The sequence below is a fragment of the Neopsephotus bourkii genome, unplaced genomic scaffold (assembly GCF_033783945.1).
Source record: "Neopsephotus bourkii isolate Nb327-2 ecotype Australia unplaced genomic scaffold, CSIRO-AGI_Nbou_v1 NB_591, whole genome shotgun sequence".
Taxonomy (NCBI): domain Eukaryota; kingdom Metazoa; phylum Chordata; class Aves; order Psittaciformes; family Psittacidae; genus Neopsephotus; species Neopsephotus bourkii.
Genome location: NW_026901092.1, coordinates 2,389,299 through 2,407,224, shown reverse-complemented (window position 1 = coordinate 2,407,224; position 17,926 = coordinate 2,389,299). Strand labels below are relative to the sequence as shown.

General features: G+C 46.6%; 1 protein-coding gene and 1 long non-coding RNA gene across 3 annotated transcripts; one reads left to right on the top strand and one right to left on the bottom strand.

Moving 5' to 3' along the window:
- The first annotated feature begins 3,394 nt into the window (after positions 1–3,394).
- On the top strand, positions 3,395–6,217 carry LOC133211248 (uncharacterized). Of its 2 annotated transcripts, XR_009725161.1 has the most exons (4): positions 3,395–3,730; positions 3,856–3,917; positions 5,472–5,538; positions 6,085–6,217. It is a non-coding gene; the product is annotated as an uncharacterized LOC133211248 (long non-coding RNA). The 2 variants fall into 2 exon arrangements; XR_009725162.1 differs by lacking the exons at positions 3,395–3,730; positions 3,856–3,917 and having other exon boundaries at positions 5,397–5,538.
- A 2,331-nt stretch (positions 6,218–8,548) lies between these two features.
- Positions 8,549–14,478, bottom strand: IRX2 (iroquois homeobox 2). Its single transcript, XM_061351468.1, has 5 exons — positions 13,979–14,478; positions 11,777–12,182; positions 10,591–11,331; positions 9,865–9,932; positions 8,549–9,148 (listed from the first exon to the last, which is right to left on the bottom strand). Exons 1-4 carry the CDS (start codon positions 14,219–14,221, stop codon positions 9,889–9,891), a joined length of 1,434 nt encoding a protein of 477 aa, XP_061207452.1. The 5' UTR covers positions 14,222–14,478; the 3' UTR covers positions 8,549–9,148; positions 9,865–9,888.
- Positions 14,479–17,926: the final 3,448 nt, after the last annotated feature.

Sequence of the window (17,926 nt, the reverse complement as noted above, 5' to 3'; positions counted from 1 at the left end):
CTGGAGGCCCATGGAAAGTTGAATCCTAGCCACTAACAGCTAATGTAATCATGTTGCTTGCTCAGATCTCCTGCTGATAAATGCACCCAGTTACTCCTAACTGTCTCCCTTACAAAATAACACCTTCCAGGACACCTACCTCTTCAATAGTTTTTAACCACGCTGCAGCTGCACAAGAAAATCCATTCATCAATTATAAATCAATTGAGGAAGAGAAATCTGCAGCTTGCTTGATTGCCCTTGTTGTCCCTACAACTCACTGATCCAGCTACAGAAACTTTCCAGCCTGCCAGGTCTGATTATTTATTTATTTACATTATTATTGTTGTTGTTGTTATATTGATAAAATAATAATAACACTTATAATAATTGAGGGTTTGAACCAATCATTCCTTTCTTTGCAGAAAATAACAGCAACAGTAACCCACTAGCAACGATCTTCCCTCTGGTGGGAGAAGGGGAGAGATGAAAAGAGAAACGTGTTGTTTTGTGAGAGAGAGATTGTTTTGTGTTCCACAAAAGGCAATGCAAGTATGGTGGGCCAGATGCAGTCTCTAGCTACAGCCGTCCTCTCTGATTGCAGGGGACTTCTTTAAATAGGTAGCTATTCCCGAGAAAAAGCTCTACTCCTCCTTGCCTGTTAATGTTGTCAATTCCTAACCCTCTCCTTCCAAGAAAAGATCTGCATTATGCGAGGCTGCTTTTAACAAGGAAAGCATCTGCAAAAGTTTGCTTTAGACAGCTTGTTGCTTGACGGTGAACCTACTTAAAAAAAAAAAAAACAAACACAACTGCCTGGATACGGAGTGAATGCACGCTGGAAATATTAGAAAGACTGGAAAAGACTTTGGGAAATAATAGCTGTATTTTCGATAACGCGGAATGGGGGTGTTGGGGGGGGGGAGGAGGTTGGAGGATTACTATACCAAAGGCTGGGGGGAAATATAATAATAATAATAATAATAATAATAACAATAATAACAACAATAACTCCGGGAGGAAAGGGGATGGTTTTTCTCTCCCCTGCTAAAGCAGTTTGCAGGTATTTTTCCTCCTTTATTAAACTAATCACCGTGAATATCACGGTATGCTAGTATTTCTCAAGTTAAACGAGTAGCAGGACAACTGGATATTTTACTCTTTTTTTTTTTTTTTTTTTTTGGTGTTGAGTGTGCCGAGGTGACTAAATTTGCCTTGTTGAGCCTTGTAAAATCCTGACTTAATCATGTAAACTTCTGTGTAAGCAAAATAGACGAAACTTCAAAGGGTCAAAAACCCTTTAGGGATTTGCGAGGAGACGCCAGCAATAGATCCTAATCTGCCTCCAGAATCCTGGCTGTATTTGTCCAAGGAACTGGTACCAGCAAACTCTCGAAGGTAGAGATAGTGGGTTGATTCAGCCTTTATCCCCTTAGAGAGTATTGGCTTTGTGAGGCTCTAGGCAGTGCTTCAACGCCAGGGGATCTTGCCCAAACCCTCTAAAAATGAAGTACAGGAGTAATTTGAGATAATGACTTTGTAACAGGCTTGGGCAGACCTTGGACAGAAGAAGTGAGAGATGTTATCACCCCAGCATTCCTCTTAAAATGCAGTTTTTCCCCCTGCTTATTCCCAGTTAGTCAAAGCTACATTAACATTCCATCCAGGACTGCTAAACAGAATCTTAATTAGTCCTGATACTCTTGTGCAAGGGGTTTATTCATTGCACTCTTAACTAATGGTTGCTGTCAGAGTATTTTTTTTCTTCTTTGGGTTCTTTGGGGATATCGTGTTCTGCTGCAAAGCATGACAGAAATGTAATGTGCATGCAAAAAAAAAAAAAAAGCTTGCAGATCTGACATATTGAGACTGAGGCTGACTCCAGCCTTGTCTAATGGCGAAACATTGTTAGGACTAATGAGAATAACTTCACCAATAGAAATATCTCTGCCTCTTTTTTAATCTTAAATTTTAATGGTACACACTCTCTCGCTCTTTTTTCTTTCTTTTTTTTTTCTTTTTATTTTTTTCCGGTGACAGAAAATGACACAAACTTGTTACTGTTTTGAAGCAGTTCACGCAACTCCCACTAAATTTGCAACCTTTGCATTAGCCACCCGTGGCTCTGTATTTAATGACAGTCTGTAGGTGGAGAATTAACAAGTTACTGAACGGCCAGTTGCTCCGGCAGGAACCTTTTTTCTCTGCGTTATACTGTATTTGTAACCCCGCGTTGCATTCATTCCTCCCTTTGACAGACACAAACACATAGACACCCCTCACATGCACACACACCCTCACACCCCGCTTTACACGCACACAAGGGTCTCTCTCTCCGCAGCTCGCAGACACGGAGTGGCTCGGGTGCCAGAGAGGCGCCCGTTTGTGTTCTGTACACATTTGATGTGAGCATCCCTCAAGGCTATTTGCAGCTCGGGGCTGAATCGTGACAACAAACAGCCACGGCAGACCACACTACAACCAAGTAGAGGGGCAGCAGGGACGCCTCGCCATCCCTGCTGCCCTGAGACGGCCGGTCCTTTCACCAGCCGCTGCAGAAAGGCGTTATTTGCCTGTAAATCTGCGTTCAGCTACACCGATCTCGGAAACAGATCTGTAAGACTATAAATTACCGTTTCTTTCTTTCGGGTTGGGAGAAGGAAATGGAGAGAAACAGAAGGAAGAAAAAGAAAAAAAAGAAAAAAAAGGTGAGCTTTTTTTGCAAATAGGAGGTCCGTGTTACTTAGCTGCTGCTCACCCCTGTTAAAGGCTCCTTCCCATAAGCTTGCGTAACATTGATTACTCACAAAGAGTTCACAATAACTATCATGTAGCTAAACTAATTGAGACAATCATGCTAAGTTATAGTCAGTCTAAAAGGTACCATTGATGTGGTAATGCCTATAGAAAGTCAGACATGCGACTCACTACCATTTAATTGCTCCTTTAAACCTGTTATTACAACCTTAACTGGCTTAAGTATATATTGCTGCCTTTTATTGCCTTGATGTGACAAATTAAAACATACACTCTAGAAGCGGCATTCATTTGCGTACGGAGTTGCAGGAAAAAGGGAGCCGGGCTATGTCAAACCTGTCAGGATGAATTAATTTTAAAACTTGCATTTTGCACTGCAATTCCCACTGCAGTTTTGTTGCATGGGAGAAATATTTTTATATATAAAACATACTACTATTATGTGTAATACTATCTACGTGTATTCCATCTCACGCAGATCTGCCATAAAAAAAAAAAAAAAAGCCCCATCGCGCTAAAAATGTGCTTTTGGCTGCGAGACCTCGCCTGGCGCTAAATTAATAGGAGGGCTGGAAGGAAGCACGGAGGGGGGGGAGCGGTGCAGTTTCTACCTCGGCTTAACACCACTGGCCTATACGATGCGCGGGGTGGTGGTGGAGCAGGAAGGGGCTCGCCAGTGGTTCCCTCACCCTTAGAGGCCAGGTCCCGGGCCTGGGGAGGAGGAGGTTATTCACGCCCCAAGACCCGGGAACAAGGCGGCAGCCCCGCTCCCTGAGGGCTGTCCTTTCGCTGCTCTTCTCCACGAGGAAGCTCTACCGAGCTCCCGCAAGGAAGGAAAAAAATAAAATGTAATAACCATTTCTTACTTCCCCATCCCCAGGGCTGAGCCGCGCTCGGGATCGTTTAAATGCACGAGGCTGCGGCTCTCCCGCACCGCACCGAGCAGCTCCCCGCACATCCTGCACTGTCTGGGCGGGGGTTCCGTGGGCTCCAGGTAAAGCACTCCCTTCTCTTCCTTCCCTTTCCCTTCCCTGGGGCTATGGTCAAGGCATTGAGGACTCCCCCAAACAAATACTCATCTTGTTCCTTCCCTTTGTCTCTTCCCCCCTCCTCCGCTAGCGGTAAGATGTCAGGGGGTTAAAATGTCCCACTCGCCTTCTCCCTTGATCTCGGGGAGAGAGGTAAGAGTTGCTGGCACCTTTATGGGACTCAGACCTGCTGCGGCTGCTAGAAGCGTTGGCTCCCGCTAACTTTGATCGGCCTTATTCATCCCAGCTGCGCTCTATTTGTTTGTCATTTCTCCCTTTTTCCTCACAGAATCGTTATTTATGTTCTGAAAAGTGAAATGCGCCTCTATTTGACTTTACATGGACACTCGCAAACGAGGGGAGACATCTCCCTTCTTCCCTTCCCCTCGAGGGGGCTGCCAAAAGAGAGGGAAAAAAACTGTCTCAATCATTATCAAATCAGCTTTGCATTCATTACTCCAGAGCATTAACTAATTACCAGATCAGAGAGAAGAAAAAATAAATATTCCTTTAAATAACTGAAGGTAATTATAACCCTGTTGTTGACACTAACGATTAATAATTGATCAGAAGTTATACACAATAAATTGTCAATTTATCTCCCCATACAAATGCACATACTTCTTTTTTTTTTTTTTTTTTTTTCCTTTGCGATTTGTAAGAGCCCGAGCAGCGACAGTATCCACACACAGCCGCCGCACGAGGAGCATACTAGCACTACTGAGTTGGGCTTTTTCCCTCCGAAATAATCGGGAGTATTTTGAAAACCCCCTTCACGGATGATACAAGTTCGGGTGGAGCAGAAGTGACTTTCGCTGCCGGCCTGCGCTTCTGCCTTTCCAAGGAGGATAGGGCGGCGGTGACAGGCCCTTCCTCCGCTTCTTTTCCTTTCAGTCCCCAGATCCAGAGAAGAGAAAAGTTAATGGTGCCCACCCCACCCCCCAGAGGCAAAGCGGCCGCGTTCCTCCATCCCCTACTTATGCTCAGGGAAAATGCAGCCAGCTCGGCCCGGATTGGATGTGAAATAGTGTCATTCCCCCGTGACTCACGGTTAAGGGGGGGGGGGGGGGGGATACGGGTCCACATTGAGGGAGCCCAGCTGTCACCTCTGCCAGGGCACTCACAGGTAAAACGCTCCCCCAGCGCCTGTCGCTGCCCGTAACCCCGAGCTGCGGGCATGTATTCTGCCGGTCGCTCCTTCCCTCTCTACTTTCAATAAAGACTCTGCTTCAGAGCCGCCGTGTAATAGCCAGGGATTAGGTGCATGGTTGCTTTGAATATTCACCGAGGATCTCTTTGTTTCTTAACTTTTTTTTTTTTTCCCTCTCTTTTATTTCTTTAGAAGCCGGAAGCATACCCGAGTTATTAGTTACTGGATTAAAAACAAAGGGATGAACATCACATTACTTAATGGGCAGTATTACTGTTAATAGCAATTTTTTTTTTTTTTTTTTTTACCATTATTACTCAGTACCTACAATAGAACGGCTCTTTTAGACTACCTGGATCATGAGAAGTTTACCCAAGCACATGAGAAATGTCTGAATGCAGAAGGCAAAGAATCGACCTATATGTAAATTTCGCCTCTTTTTTTTTTTTTCCTCTTTTCTTCCCCCCCCCCCCCCCTTTTCTTTTTTTCTTTCCCCAAAAGTTAATAAGCAATGAGGTACTCCCAGTATTGGTTACATCCCTGCCATGGTTCTTCAGCGGCGCGGTGAGTCTGAACCGCCTTTAAGTGAGATGTAACACGTGACGGAGGCAGAAACTTTCAGTGGTGAGAGGGGTTGGGTTTTTCTTTTTTACCCTGTGAGGCTGGGCCCAGAGAAGCCGGGTCGAGCCGAGCCGGTCCGCTCCAGGCTGCCCGTCCCACTCCTTGCAAAGCGGCTCCCATCTTCCCATCGGGAGCTAATTGATGGCCCATTAGGGGGCTGGGTGCGCCAGGTAGAGTTAAATCAGACGCTGCACCTTGCAATTCGGTGGTAATGGTTTTGTTGCTATTTCTCCCTCGCCGCATCCTCCTTCTCTCTTACAGGAGCTAAGATTCAAGTGAAGAGGGGAAGGAAACTCAGCTTAATATTAACTTTCCTCTTAGCTGGGCCCGTTCCCCTCCAGCCGGGAGCTGGTGTACAGCAGCAATTCCCACGTCTGTCTGTCTGTCTGCTGCCGGCCTGCGCTGCATCTTACCTCCGTCCTCATCCCTTCCCCCAGTCTCCAGCTAAACAAAGGTGGGCGACGATTTTTTCAGCTCTCCAAGGCAGTTGGTGAGCAGCTTTCCTGAAACAATAACTCTTTTATTGAGAACAAATGTTGACATTTGCAGGGAGCGAGGAAAAAAGCAGCCCAGGAAGTGCAAAGTGGAAAGCAACCCTCTTCCTATTTGACGACACCGCCAATTCCTCCGGGATCCCACCTGAGATTAAAGCCTGAATTTCAATAAATCAGCTCTAATGAAACCTCTGGCCCCGAAAAGGGGAGGGTTTGTCTTTCCCGCTCAGAAACGAGTACAGAAACGAGAGGAGTGGGTGGGGAGAGAGTAAATATAGAAAGGGGTGTGGGGTTTTAATCCCAGTGGGCTGATTACCATCGTTATGAAATAAACCGTACACCAACTGATGTATTTTATCGTTAATCCCTTTCTCGCTATACTGAAACAGTCGCATTGCTTGTGACAACAATCTTGCAAGGCTACACTTCCCTCCTGCTTTCAATTTTGATTATTAAATCTCAAATGACGTTGAATATGCAGTTCTTGCCCATTAATTTATGTTTTAAAAAAGTAAGTTTATTTGCCAAATCGTTTGGGTGGCGCCCATCTGCATCTATGAACCGTTTGTGAATTTCTCAGAGGATGAGAGAAGTCCACTGGGTTTTACATACATAGTGAATAGTTAAAAGCGAGTTTTCCAAGTCATTCTACTTTTCTTTCCAGAAAGAAATCCAGGTCTAAATACTAGCAAGGGTGGGTAAATTATGGAAATCTTTTATAAGTCTTTGGGCGTATAAACATCAAAGGAATGTCGTTAGCCTTTTTTAATCTCTGCCACAGCTTTTGGTTTTTACCAATGGAAATGTGCACGTTGTGTCCAACAGAGACCTGAAACATAAAATGTGGGTGGTGAGGGTGGATGGGGTAGGAACAAGAGGGGGGAAAATAAAGTCCAGGCATCTCTCTCGACATAAGAAGTGCCTCCGTAAAATCTTCCTCAAGTGCACAGTGAAGGTGGCCAAGGAAGTTTACAGTAAATATTTGCATCTACATCATATGCTAAATTGGAGGGGAAAAGCTGAATTATTTCTTAGCTGTTTCTCTAATTGTACTACACACTGCACTCAGATATAAATGCATTTTACCTCAATGAAAAACAGGATGTTACAGGAGCAGAGAAACAACATTCTACATACAACATCAGAAGAGTAGGCCTCCAGCTGCAAAGATCTTCAGTGTTTTCTATTTAGCTAGATGGATTCCAGAGTTTTCCAGAATTAAAATATTAATTTCTGCACTATCAGCTGAAAAACACATGCACTTTTTCAGCCAGTTAGAAGTCTGTATAGGGGTAAAATACGAAGGACATCGGTGGGGGTTGTGCAGGGGAAGATGGATCATGGGAATTGTGTGTATGTATTTAAGAAAAACAGCTTCCTTTTCCCCTATTTAATACAATCACAACATATTTCCTGACTCCAGACTAGCGCAGCTCCTTATCCAGTGAACATTCCCAAGGCTGATGCCTGAAGTATCTAAGATCACTTTCAAATGCCCTTTCTAACAAGACCTGAGCAAGAGGCCACTAATTTTCACTGAACAAAAAGCCACTGGAGAGAGATCCGTTTGTCAATATCAACTGGTCCAGCAATTTCCCATCTTCAGACACATCAGCCTATCTGAGCTGGCAGATGTTTAGACAAGATTTTATAAATTGTTCAATATCAGACCATAATGAACCCCAACTGACCATTCCAAAGCAGCTAAAAGCATTCAGGATCTCCCCTGCTGGGATCTAATAATGCTCTCAAGCTGGAACATTATTAATCATGGAATAAAATAGATGAGCCTCTTGAAAAATAAGTGTATGATTGATTAAAGGGCAATCTAAGAAGCTATTATTCTTGTTTTATAACCGTAAGTTATATTCACTCAATTTATCTTTTGGGGAAAATAAATGATTGTTCGTTTCTTTTCTGAAATTATATTGTATGAGGATTCCCATTATTTTACTGAAAATTAAACTGATTATTTAGCTGATTTTATGAGCCCACTCAAAGTGGATTTCATATGACTGTAAAGATACAGTTTACAGATATAAGGCAAAAAGGGGGGAAAATAATAAAAACCACGAATTTGACTTTTCTATCTTCCTTCTCCTGGCCCCCTTTTGCATATTTTAGCTGGAAGCAGAAACAAAGAAATTAGAAATAAGCCACAGCTGATTATAATTCCTTTTTTTTTTTTCTTCTCCATAGAAATGGTGGAGTTAAAGAATGTTAACTCAAATAAAGAGCTACTTCACACCCAACATAGTTTATAAGAAACATGCATGTATTCACATCACTCTCCCTCCGCATATGCATGTATATATACAAATACGTATTTGCATACATGTGTGTATTTAAAGCTTAAGTATAACGGAACAACCCAGAAGGAATTAATTAATGCAAGGCATATCTTTGCAACATATTTAAATTACTCATTTTATGGTCTAAGCTCTACTAGTGAAATTACAACTTTCATCATTTTCTAAATAATAGATTACTATTTGGAGGGAAATGAACAAAAACCACCATATTGTTGCAGACTAGTCTGTTTTTATTTACAATTAGAGATATAAATTAGTAAAGAATTCTCTTTAAACAACCAAAGATTGTATAACCATCAACGTTTCAAATAAAAACCAGGCAAAATTTATTTACAAAAAGTTCAGATTCCATTGCAATACAACTTGCATAAATTACTAGAAGCTTTATATCGTTACAAAAATAAATATCAAATTTGTTTCCACTTTGTAAGGACTCAAGTTCTCCAATCACGTCTTTATTATCTCTACTGTATACATATTTTACAAATAAATTTTACAATAAATCCTATCACACCTATCGAATAGATACCGTGGCAATGAAGTGATCAATTCAAGATATCCTGAGAAAATCAGATCTGTTTTCAAAAGTCACACATACATCGGGGAAGCTATACTATACCAGCAAACTCACGTATGTCCAACAAAATTCTGGTTTAATAATTAGATTCTGAAGATCTAATAGTGCTCTGTGGTCTTCTTTTATACAGTGGCACCACATGTGATCCGGATTTAGAGATTTGTTATATATATTAGCTCGGGGAGAGATGATGGCTTGCTGACTTTTTTCAAAGCAATTGTGACACCTACCTGTGGACCAAGGAAAAAACCAGATCATCCAAAAATCCTTAAATCACACTCTAACACCATTAAACGGGGTAAAAGATAAAAAAAAAAAAGGGGTGGGGGGTGGGAAAATTTTTACACATCTAATTTCTTCTAACAAAAGAATTAGTAAAAAAGAAATCGATGAGACGAGGGGTTTTGTTGTTTATTTAGCCCTAAAGAGTGAAGGTATGAAGAGTGCCATTGCTAGCCAGACAAGAGGCAATCCACAGACAGCATGCCCTGCTTAAGATGCATGTCGGTCTCTAATAATTGCCTCCCTTTTCGTTTTAAATACACGGTCACTGCGGGAAGCCTCACTCCGAATGTACAATTTTAGCACAGCCACGTGAGCACAAGCACTTCGTTTTTAAACAATAATGCCTTCAAAGATTCTTTTTTTTTTTTCCCCTAAAGCTTTCTTTCCATAACATTTAAATAGCCCTTACAGCTTTGCCTTACACAAACGAAGAGCAGGCAAGGTGAGGGAACTGTTTAACTTGGCTTTCAAATTAAGACAAACCCGAGAAAGAAAAGTCATAATGAGAGGTTTACAAAACCAGAAGAAAAGAGTATCTTACTTCATAATCAGGCTCTTCAGTAATGAAGTAAGAAATTAACGTTAAGCAAGTCTAGAGCTGTGCAGCATGTCTGAGACCTGGTGCCAAATGATCAGTGTAATAGAAAATGTTCTCACTTACTTGCATTGCTGTGTGATTGCACTTCTATAGGTATGGTTGTACTCCTACTGTGCAGACTTCAGTGGGATCTGTCAAAATATAACCTTCAGTTAGTCACAGGACACAGCCAGCTAACTAGATTATACAGTGTGTGTAGGTCCCAGCTTTCACTCTTAGCTAGGTAGTTTAAAAAGCTGGCCAGGATTTTATAATTACCTGTATCTTGAGTATTTTGTTAGAATGAGTATTATATTAAAGCAAAACTTTTCGGGGGAGGGGGGGGAGGGGGCACATAATTTCATGTCCAAGGTCAGCAATTATCTGAACCCAAAGCTGAAGAAACCCGTGAGAATACTGGAAACAAAGATAGCAAAACCAGTTTGTTGGGGGGGAAATATAATAGGGGCAATGACACCAGTGCTCTATGGATATCTTTGTGTGTGCTTTTCCTTTTAAAAAATACGACTTTTGAAAGCTTCGTCTGCATCCTGTGAGACTGGTTTAAAAGCAGTCTTTTAAATTTCCTCTCGCGGTTCTTAGAGACAGGTGCGATACGACTGCGACACCGTTTTTAATCCTTGGGTCATACTATTGCCTATCTTCCCTCGGAGGTGGCAACGGTGACAGAGCACTCGCTGATTTCTCCAGAGGAGGCTTCGGTATTTACAGCGTGGAAAGGACTTGTACGGGTCAGGGAAGGGGGGTCAGGTAGAAAGGGGAAGAAAGTGGCAAAATCAAGTCACCTACCTTTCTTAGAGTCATAACTAGAGGGCCTGTAATGTTGTTCTAGCTGGTTAGTGATCGTTTTCAAAGAGTCACTGCTCTGTTTGTGAACAGAGCTGGCGTTTAGGACAGTCTGACTTAGTCCCTCGTTTGAAGCCACTGCTGCGGAGTTGTATCTCAGGATTCCCTGGCTCTGGAGAGCGTTAAAGTTCCCATAGTTTGTATAATTGCTATAAAAAGGTGAGGTGTAATAAATATGCCTTCCCAGGAGGGAGGAGGACGAGTAGGCAGCGCTGTGCGGGGCGGAGGCAGAGGTGGACGAAGAGAGAGGCGCCGGCTGGCACCCTTGGCCCAGGGTCTGGCTCTTGAGGTCCGACGTGGCGATTTCAGCCAGCGACCAGAGCTTGGGCTTGCTGGCTGGCGTCGGAGGCCCGGGAGAGGCACGGCCGCCCAGCGCCGCCTTGCTGGCGCTGCGGGCGGCGTCGGCGTGCGGGTGGCCGAGCAGAGGGGCCTCCACGGCGGCCAGCGGCGACGAGGTGGCGGTCTTGGCCGGCGGGTCGCGCTCCCCTCCGCCACCGCCGTCGTCCTCCTCGATGTCCTCTTCTTCCTCCTCGTCCTCCTCCTCTTCTTCGATATCCTCGTACTTGTCCTTGCACTCCGAGCCCGACTCGCAGAGGGGGTCGCCCGCTCGGCAAGGCAGCTTCTCGCCGTCCGACTCGGCGGAGCAGGAGTGGTCCGTCAACGAGTCGACTTGCAAGCTGATCCCTGTAAGGGTCCGCCAGGCCCAGAAAGACAAGAGTCAGTGAGGGGGGTGCGGCAAAAAAAAAAAACAGAGAGGGCTAGAGGCGAGCACCGCCGCCACCACCGCGGCAGGCAGAGGCGCTAGCCGTCCCGGCCTGCTCCCTACAATCCCCTTTGCAGGAGCACCCATCCCCGCTGCTAGCACCGCCGCGGTACCCTCCACACTGCCCCTTCTGCCCCCTCCACGGCTCCGTCACCCGCCGCACCCCACCCGCTCCGGCCACCGGCACTACACGGGTACAAGCGGCAGGAGGGAGCAGCTGGAGGAGACGGGATGGGTCACGTTTTGGGGTCGCTTTTGTTAAATGCCGCCCTCACGTACCCCCCTTTCCTGCTGCTCCGCTTCCCGGGGGAACTCTAAGGGATAGAATGGGGCCACCCCGCCACGGCAGCAGTCACCCGCTCCCACCTTCGTCCTCCGCGGAGGTTTCGTTGCTCTCGGGCATCTTGTCGGGACTCTCCTCTTTACTCCTCGCCCCTTCGCCTTCGTCGTCATCCTCGTCCTCGCTCTTGTTCCGCGGGGCCCAGGTCATCTTGTTCTCCTTCTTGAGCCTCCGACGGGCGTTGGCGAACCAGGTGGAGACCTGGGTGAGGGTCATCTTCGTGATGATGGCCAGCATGATCTTCTCGCCCTTGGTGGGGTAGGGGTTCTTGCGGTGCTCCTGAAGCCAGGCCTTCAGCGTGGCCGTGGCGTCGCGGGTGGCATTTTTCCTGTACGCAGGGTCGTTGAGCTGGTAGGGGTAGGCAGGGCTGCCGTACGGGTGGTAGCTGATGGCTCCGGTCATCCCCGTCGTATGGGCGTCGTAAGGGGAGCCCTGGACAGAACAAAACGGTGGGGTTGGCAATTTGTTATTGCTGATAGCCATTAGTAAGTTGTCAAGGCGAGATCGGCGGTTATGTTTGTATTTCCCCTGGATGGTGTCTTGTATCCATATTCTATGAGGGGGAGAAGCGGCACCCAAAGGCCATTAAGTTGAGATCTCTCCCCCTCCTCCGCCCAACACACAGACACAGGCACACGCGCTTAAAATCGGCGATGTTTTAATCTTTCTAACTAATTTCAACAACCTTTAATTGAATATTTCCCAATATAATTTCTGAACCGCGTAGACATTTTAAAGGCCCTACAGGTAGTGTCTTGATATCTACATTTCTCTCAAAGGTTCAAAAGATGTTTCCTTCTTTTGCTATAGAAAATACAACAAAGCCTCCACTTAGCAATTCACTGCACTAATGCATTGCAAATCCAATTTGCAAATCAGAAGATATGCACCGTTTCGAATTGTTCAAATGCGATGTAATTAGCATTTTAATTCGGCCTTTAACGTTTAAATTGAACTTATTTAAGTCTGCATAATGCAAGAAATGTTAAAGATATCGCTAACGAACTTGCTAACTTTTTCTCTGAATCCCCCAGATCGGCCAGTCACAGACGCAACATCAGCCGATATACACCGCACAGTTCACAACCTCGCTGCAACTTCCAGGCACTCGCCTACTGATTCTCAACAGGAAAACCAAGTCAGCGAGATCCTCAGATCGTTCATACAACCCCGAATAAAGACCACATGACAATTTCTGCACCGCGTTTTACAGACAGAAAGCAAGTAGCTTCCCTGTCACTTTGCAGGGAGAGCGAACTACCCTGCTGCCATCCCCTCTCAGGATCTCGGCAGCGGCTTCAAACACAAATTCCGGGTACAGGTCTTTGTGTATACGACTAGATACGTGTCTGACTCTGGGCGTGTGTGTTTATAAAACTATATAACCACCTAGACATGAAGCTTATTTATATAGTTTATGGTTTTATTTATATAGTTTATGCACAGAATACACACACGCAATAGCAAATGCTCATTTTAACTAATAATACGAAGAAAGTGAAATCCGAAACTGCGGACACCACAACCATCTTGGGCTTAAGCGAAGCTCACAGATCGCAAACAGATGCTCCTTTTCATTCCTAAAATCCAGTTAAACCATTAGCACAAAACACACTGAAAGTAAATAAAACCACACGGGGATAAAGCCCACAGCGCCTCTAAACACCGACTTAAAAAGAGAGGGGAAAGAGACAGAAAGGGACAGAAGGGGGGAGGGAGGGAGAAAAAGAAAGAGAAACCCTCCCCTATACTACCACAGCGAAAAATAAGGAGAAAAAAAAAAGAGAGAGAGAAAGTGGGGAGGAGGGAATGAAAGTACCCAACCTAACTGACTGAGGCGATCCATATTTCTTTACTCAGGGCACCCGCCCGGCTTCGCGAACAGCGGGACCAGCTCGGGTCCCAGGCCTGCCGGCACCACACTCGGCTGGGGCGCAGAGAGAAGGGGTGCCCCGGCCTGCCTCTCCGCCCGGCTCGGCTTGGTTCAGCTCGGCCGGGCTGGGCGCGTCCCCGGCGGCCCCAGCCGGGCTGCGGAGAAGCGCGCAGCGCGATGTGGTGCAGTGCGCGGCTGGCGACAGCAACACGGAGGCGGCGGAGGTGCGGGACGCCCGGCTGTGCGGCGTGATGTCGGGGACTGATGGTAAGTGTGTGAGAAGAGAGGCTGAAGATGATGAGGATGAGAATGCGGATGCTAATGAAGAAGGAGAGGGTTTCTCTTCGGTAGTTACCATGTAGGAGGGGAATCCCGTGGCGGGGTCTGTGGAGTACTGGAGAGGGCTGGTGAAGCCTGTGGCCGCAGCCTGGGCGGTGAAAGCTGCCGATCCCGGGTAAGGGCTGAACGCCGATCCCGACGAAGACCTGGCCAGCTCCTCGCTTCTGGGGGCCGCCAGCGCCGACGCCCCATACGCCGGACAGGAGTACAGAGCCAGCGAGCCGGGGGGCTGGTAGAGGTAGCCCTGAGGATAGGACATAGCTTGCACTGGCGTGCACAGGAGCAGGGAGGGGGCGAGGGTGACCGGCCCTGCTGCTGCCGCTGCTCCTGGCGCTGCTTTCGTGCTCTCCCTCTCCCTCCCTCCCTCTCTCTCTCTCTCCCGCCCGCCCGCCCACCCTCCCTCTCTCTCTCTCTCCCTCTCTCCGGTTGGCTCTGTGCAGTTATGTAGAGAATCAGAATTGTTATATGCTCCCCCCCATGCGCACCCAGTCAGAATAAAAACAAACAGGAGAAAAGGAGGGGAAAAATTAAAAAGAACAGCCCCTAAAAAAGGAAATTAAATAGAGCAGTTAGAAATCTAATCGGGAGGGCAAGGGCATCTGCGGGAGACGGAAGAGGAGAGGGTTAATAAAAAGATAAAGAGATGGAAAGGGAAAGAAACAGAAAGGGAAAAGGGAAGAGAGGAGGGGGGAGGAAGAGAGAGCGAGAAGCGAGCCCCCGAAATCAGAAAAGTGGCTGCTGCATATGAAGTTCTCCCCGCCAGCCAGCCAGCTCCCCCAGCGCCTGCGAGCCTGTATTTTGGGGGAAGTATAGAGTCTGAAGTGAAGAGTTGAGGGAAGGAGCACTCGAGTTTCTGAGGGACATTGGAAAACGGAGCTGTCCGTCACCGCTGCTCATCTGCATAGCTCGGAGGGCCCGCCCCCTCCCGCTCCGGCCCCGTCTCCTCCCGCGGCCGGCAGGCAGGCAAGGAAGCAGCGAAGGCAGGCTTTGTAATGCAAGCCAGCCTCTCCGGCTGCGAGCACGCTGCCGGAGCCAAACGATGATACTGTTCTTCAGCGCCTCTCCGGAACCGCGGAGCCATAAATACACTTTCGCACACTCTTGATTACAGTCTTCCCCCTCCCCTCTTTTCTCTCTCCTTCCTCCCTCAACCTTTCCTCCTTCCCCCCCCCCCTTCGCGCTTTCTATATCCACGCGGGAACAGAAAGGAATACACATTATAAATGTGCTCATCCGTTCATGCAGGCACGAGCTGTATGCACGCACGCGGATCTTAGACGCGCGTACCGTCCAGCGCGCGGGTGCGCAGGGCCCGGCTGGAGGGCACGGGTCAGCGCGGAACGGAGGAAGAGCGCGGAATTGCGAGTGCCGCCCTGGATGGTAGGGAAGAAGAGCAGCAACTGCTCCGATCAGTCGATCCAGGATCGCACTGCTCCTGACAGCTGAAGCTTTAGAGTTTTTAAGTTGCCACGAGCAGTCAAGATCTAGTCATGGCGCGAGTTTTCACATGAAAAGAGAAAAGAAATCCCCTCATCTTTCTTTCCTTTTTTATTCCTCCTGGTCTGCTGTGTGTGGAAGAGGCCTGGGTGACTCCTTCCGGGGGGGCTAGCTGACTCCCCCCTCCCTCTTTTCCTCCCTCCTTTCGCAGTTTAGATAAATCTCTTGGAACACGGTCACCATGTAATTAATTTTCCCAATGTCTTCCTCTGTCCTCTTCCTTCAGCTCTGGCCACCACCAGCTTCTACCCACCACCAGCTCCGGATACGGAGGGGAAGTGGGGGAGGAACGAGTCGCTGGCACCGCTCTTTTCTTCTCAGTGTAAACATAAACAAACACATATACGTGCGCCTGCATATTTTTTTTTTAATGATTAGTCTAGAGGGACCCTTCAGCAACTGGCAGTGAACTGCCCGCACCGATGCTCTGCCCTTCCCTTCCCTGGACGAGGCGTTGTGCCGTCGGGCCGCCCTGCTGTACCCGGAGGCTAGTGTCCCGTGTTCTTCCTGCCTCTCTGCACTAACCCCCCGGCCCCAGGGCACAGCGTGAGGCTCTGCCCCACTGAGCTGCTGTCGGTGGGGCCGAAGCGCACTAGGCCGCTCCACGCCCCCCGGCCCGCACCTGAGGTCCACAGGGCCGCCCCGGCAGGACCGGGCCGCAGGTGGGGACGGGGCGGCCGGACTGGAAGCCACCTCGCTCCCCTCAAACCTTTCACCCACCGCTCCGTCAGCTCACCAGCCTGGGACGAGCTGGAAACAGCAACAGCAAGATTGTTTAGAAGCTCACACAAACACACACGGGGAAAAAGGGGGGGGTGGGGGGCAATAAGTGTTCATGAAACCGTGAATTTTATTTTCCCAACATCTTTGAGTGAGCACTTATCCCTTATTTAAGCAAATTAAGTCGCCTGACGTTTACGGCCGACCTCCCCAGGTAATTTCGGTTAGGCAGGTAGTATGGAGAAAATGTGCCTGGTGAGGTACGGTGAGGAATCGGCTTGGGGAATCGACGGGAAGGGAGAAGGCTGTAGCTGGAGAACTACAGGTTAGCAGGGCAGGCTATTGTTAACCAATTAAACATGCAGGTAATAATAATAAAAATAATCAGAAAAATAGACTTCGAGAACTCATTTCAAACAGGGAAAATGCCGTATTGAAACTACAGGCAAGTACCGGGATGCGCACGCTCTCTGAAGCAATGCGAGCTTTCCATTTTATTTTTCAGTCTGTCTGTGTGGTTGTTGGGGTTTTTTTTTGTTTGTTTGTTTGTTTGGTTTTTTTTTGGGGGGGGTGTTTATTGTTATTATTATTTTTATTTCTTTCCCTTCGTCTCATCCTTTTCTGTGAAACCCACATACCAGTTTACCTTTGCCCCTGCACGCAGCAGTGGATATCTGGCCACCAGACATACCAGATTAATCCCTATCCAGATCTGTCAGCTGGCCTGTAGAAGAGGCAATCCTTTAAAAAAGCAGGTGAGGGGGAGGAGGATAACACCAACAGGTATTTCTTGTCATTAACTTCCGACTTCCTGATAAAAGAGTTATAAACAACGGGTAAACTCAGTGCAACAGATTATAGAAAATACATTTGCTTCCCTGTTTAGTTATTAATGCGCATATATTAAATAAAAATAAGAACCCTAAAACCAAGAGCTTGATATAAAACACATTCATATTTCAGTAGTTCTATGGAATAATCGATATCACGCGATTACATATGAATAGTCAATTCCTGTGTTCTGCAGAGCAATTTCCAAGTATGCGAGCTCTGCTTCTGAAAGGAGCAGCAGCTGGAGAGCTGAGAATGCAAAATTAATTATAACATTATAAAGTCATACATGAATCTCTCTAAGCCAACCTGCATGCCTTGCAAAATGTGCTATACTCTCTGCAGTTTCATCTGGGAAGCCAAGCCTGTTCTTTTCCAGCATGAGTGGTGTAAGTAAGTGTTTATCTACGCGAATTGATTGCTTTTAGTTCCTTCTCTTTAATAGTTAGTGGAACAATACAGATTGGGAATACAATGGCCATTGTGTTTACGTTATAACAACGGATTAATGCTATTAAGTGAGTGTTACAGTTATGACCTGGGAAGAGTGCTTAAATAAATACCGTGGTCCCAGGAGAATTGATACAATTCAGTTCAGACCGTGTGTAGATACGCAGAAACACACACGCACACACACGAGAGGTACAGATCTCCGTACATACCTACATGCCTGTATATATGTTGTACACACAAAGCATACGTGCCCATCCGTGTGAAACGTAGATGCTGCTTTTGCTTCCATCTGCATGTCTTTCCTGTATGAAAATACATTTTTGTGATTTCAGTGGGAGGAATGTTTTAATCACGAACATTGCTCCCCTTCCCCCGAACACAAAGAACAACAGATTATATTTCTGAGGTTTTAATTTGTGCAGTCCAAAAATATTGTTTTATATACAGGAACGGGGTTAATTTC

Coding starts and splice junctions, on each gene's coding strand:
- IRX2 (XM_061351468.1), bottom strand. CDS start 14,221: ATGTCCTATCCTCAGGGCTACCTCTACCAGCCCCCCGGCTCGCTGGCT. Junction 12,183..13,978: donor CGGGATTCCCCTCCTACATG/GTAACTACCGAA, acceptor TGTTCTGTCCAG/GGCTCCCCTTACGACGCCCA. Junction 9,933..10,590: donor TAGTTATGACTCTAAGAAAG/GTAGGTGACTTG, acceptor ATATTTTGACAG/ATCCCACTGAAGTCTGCACA.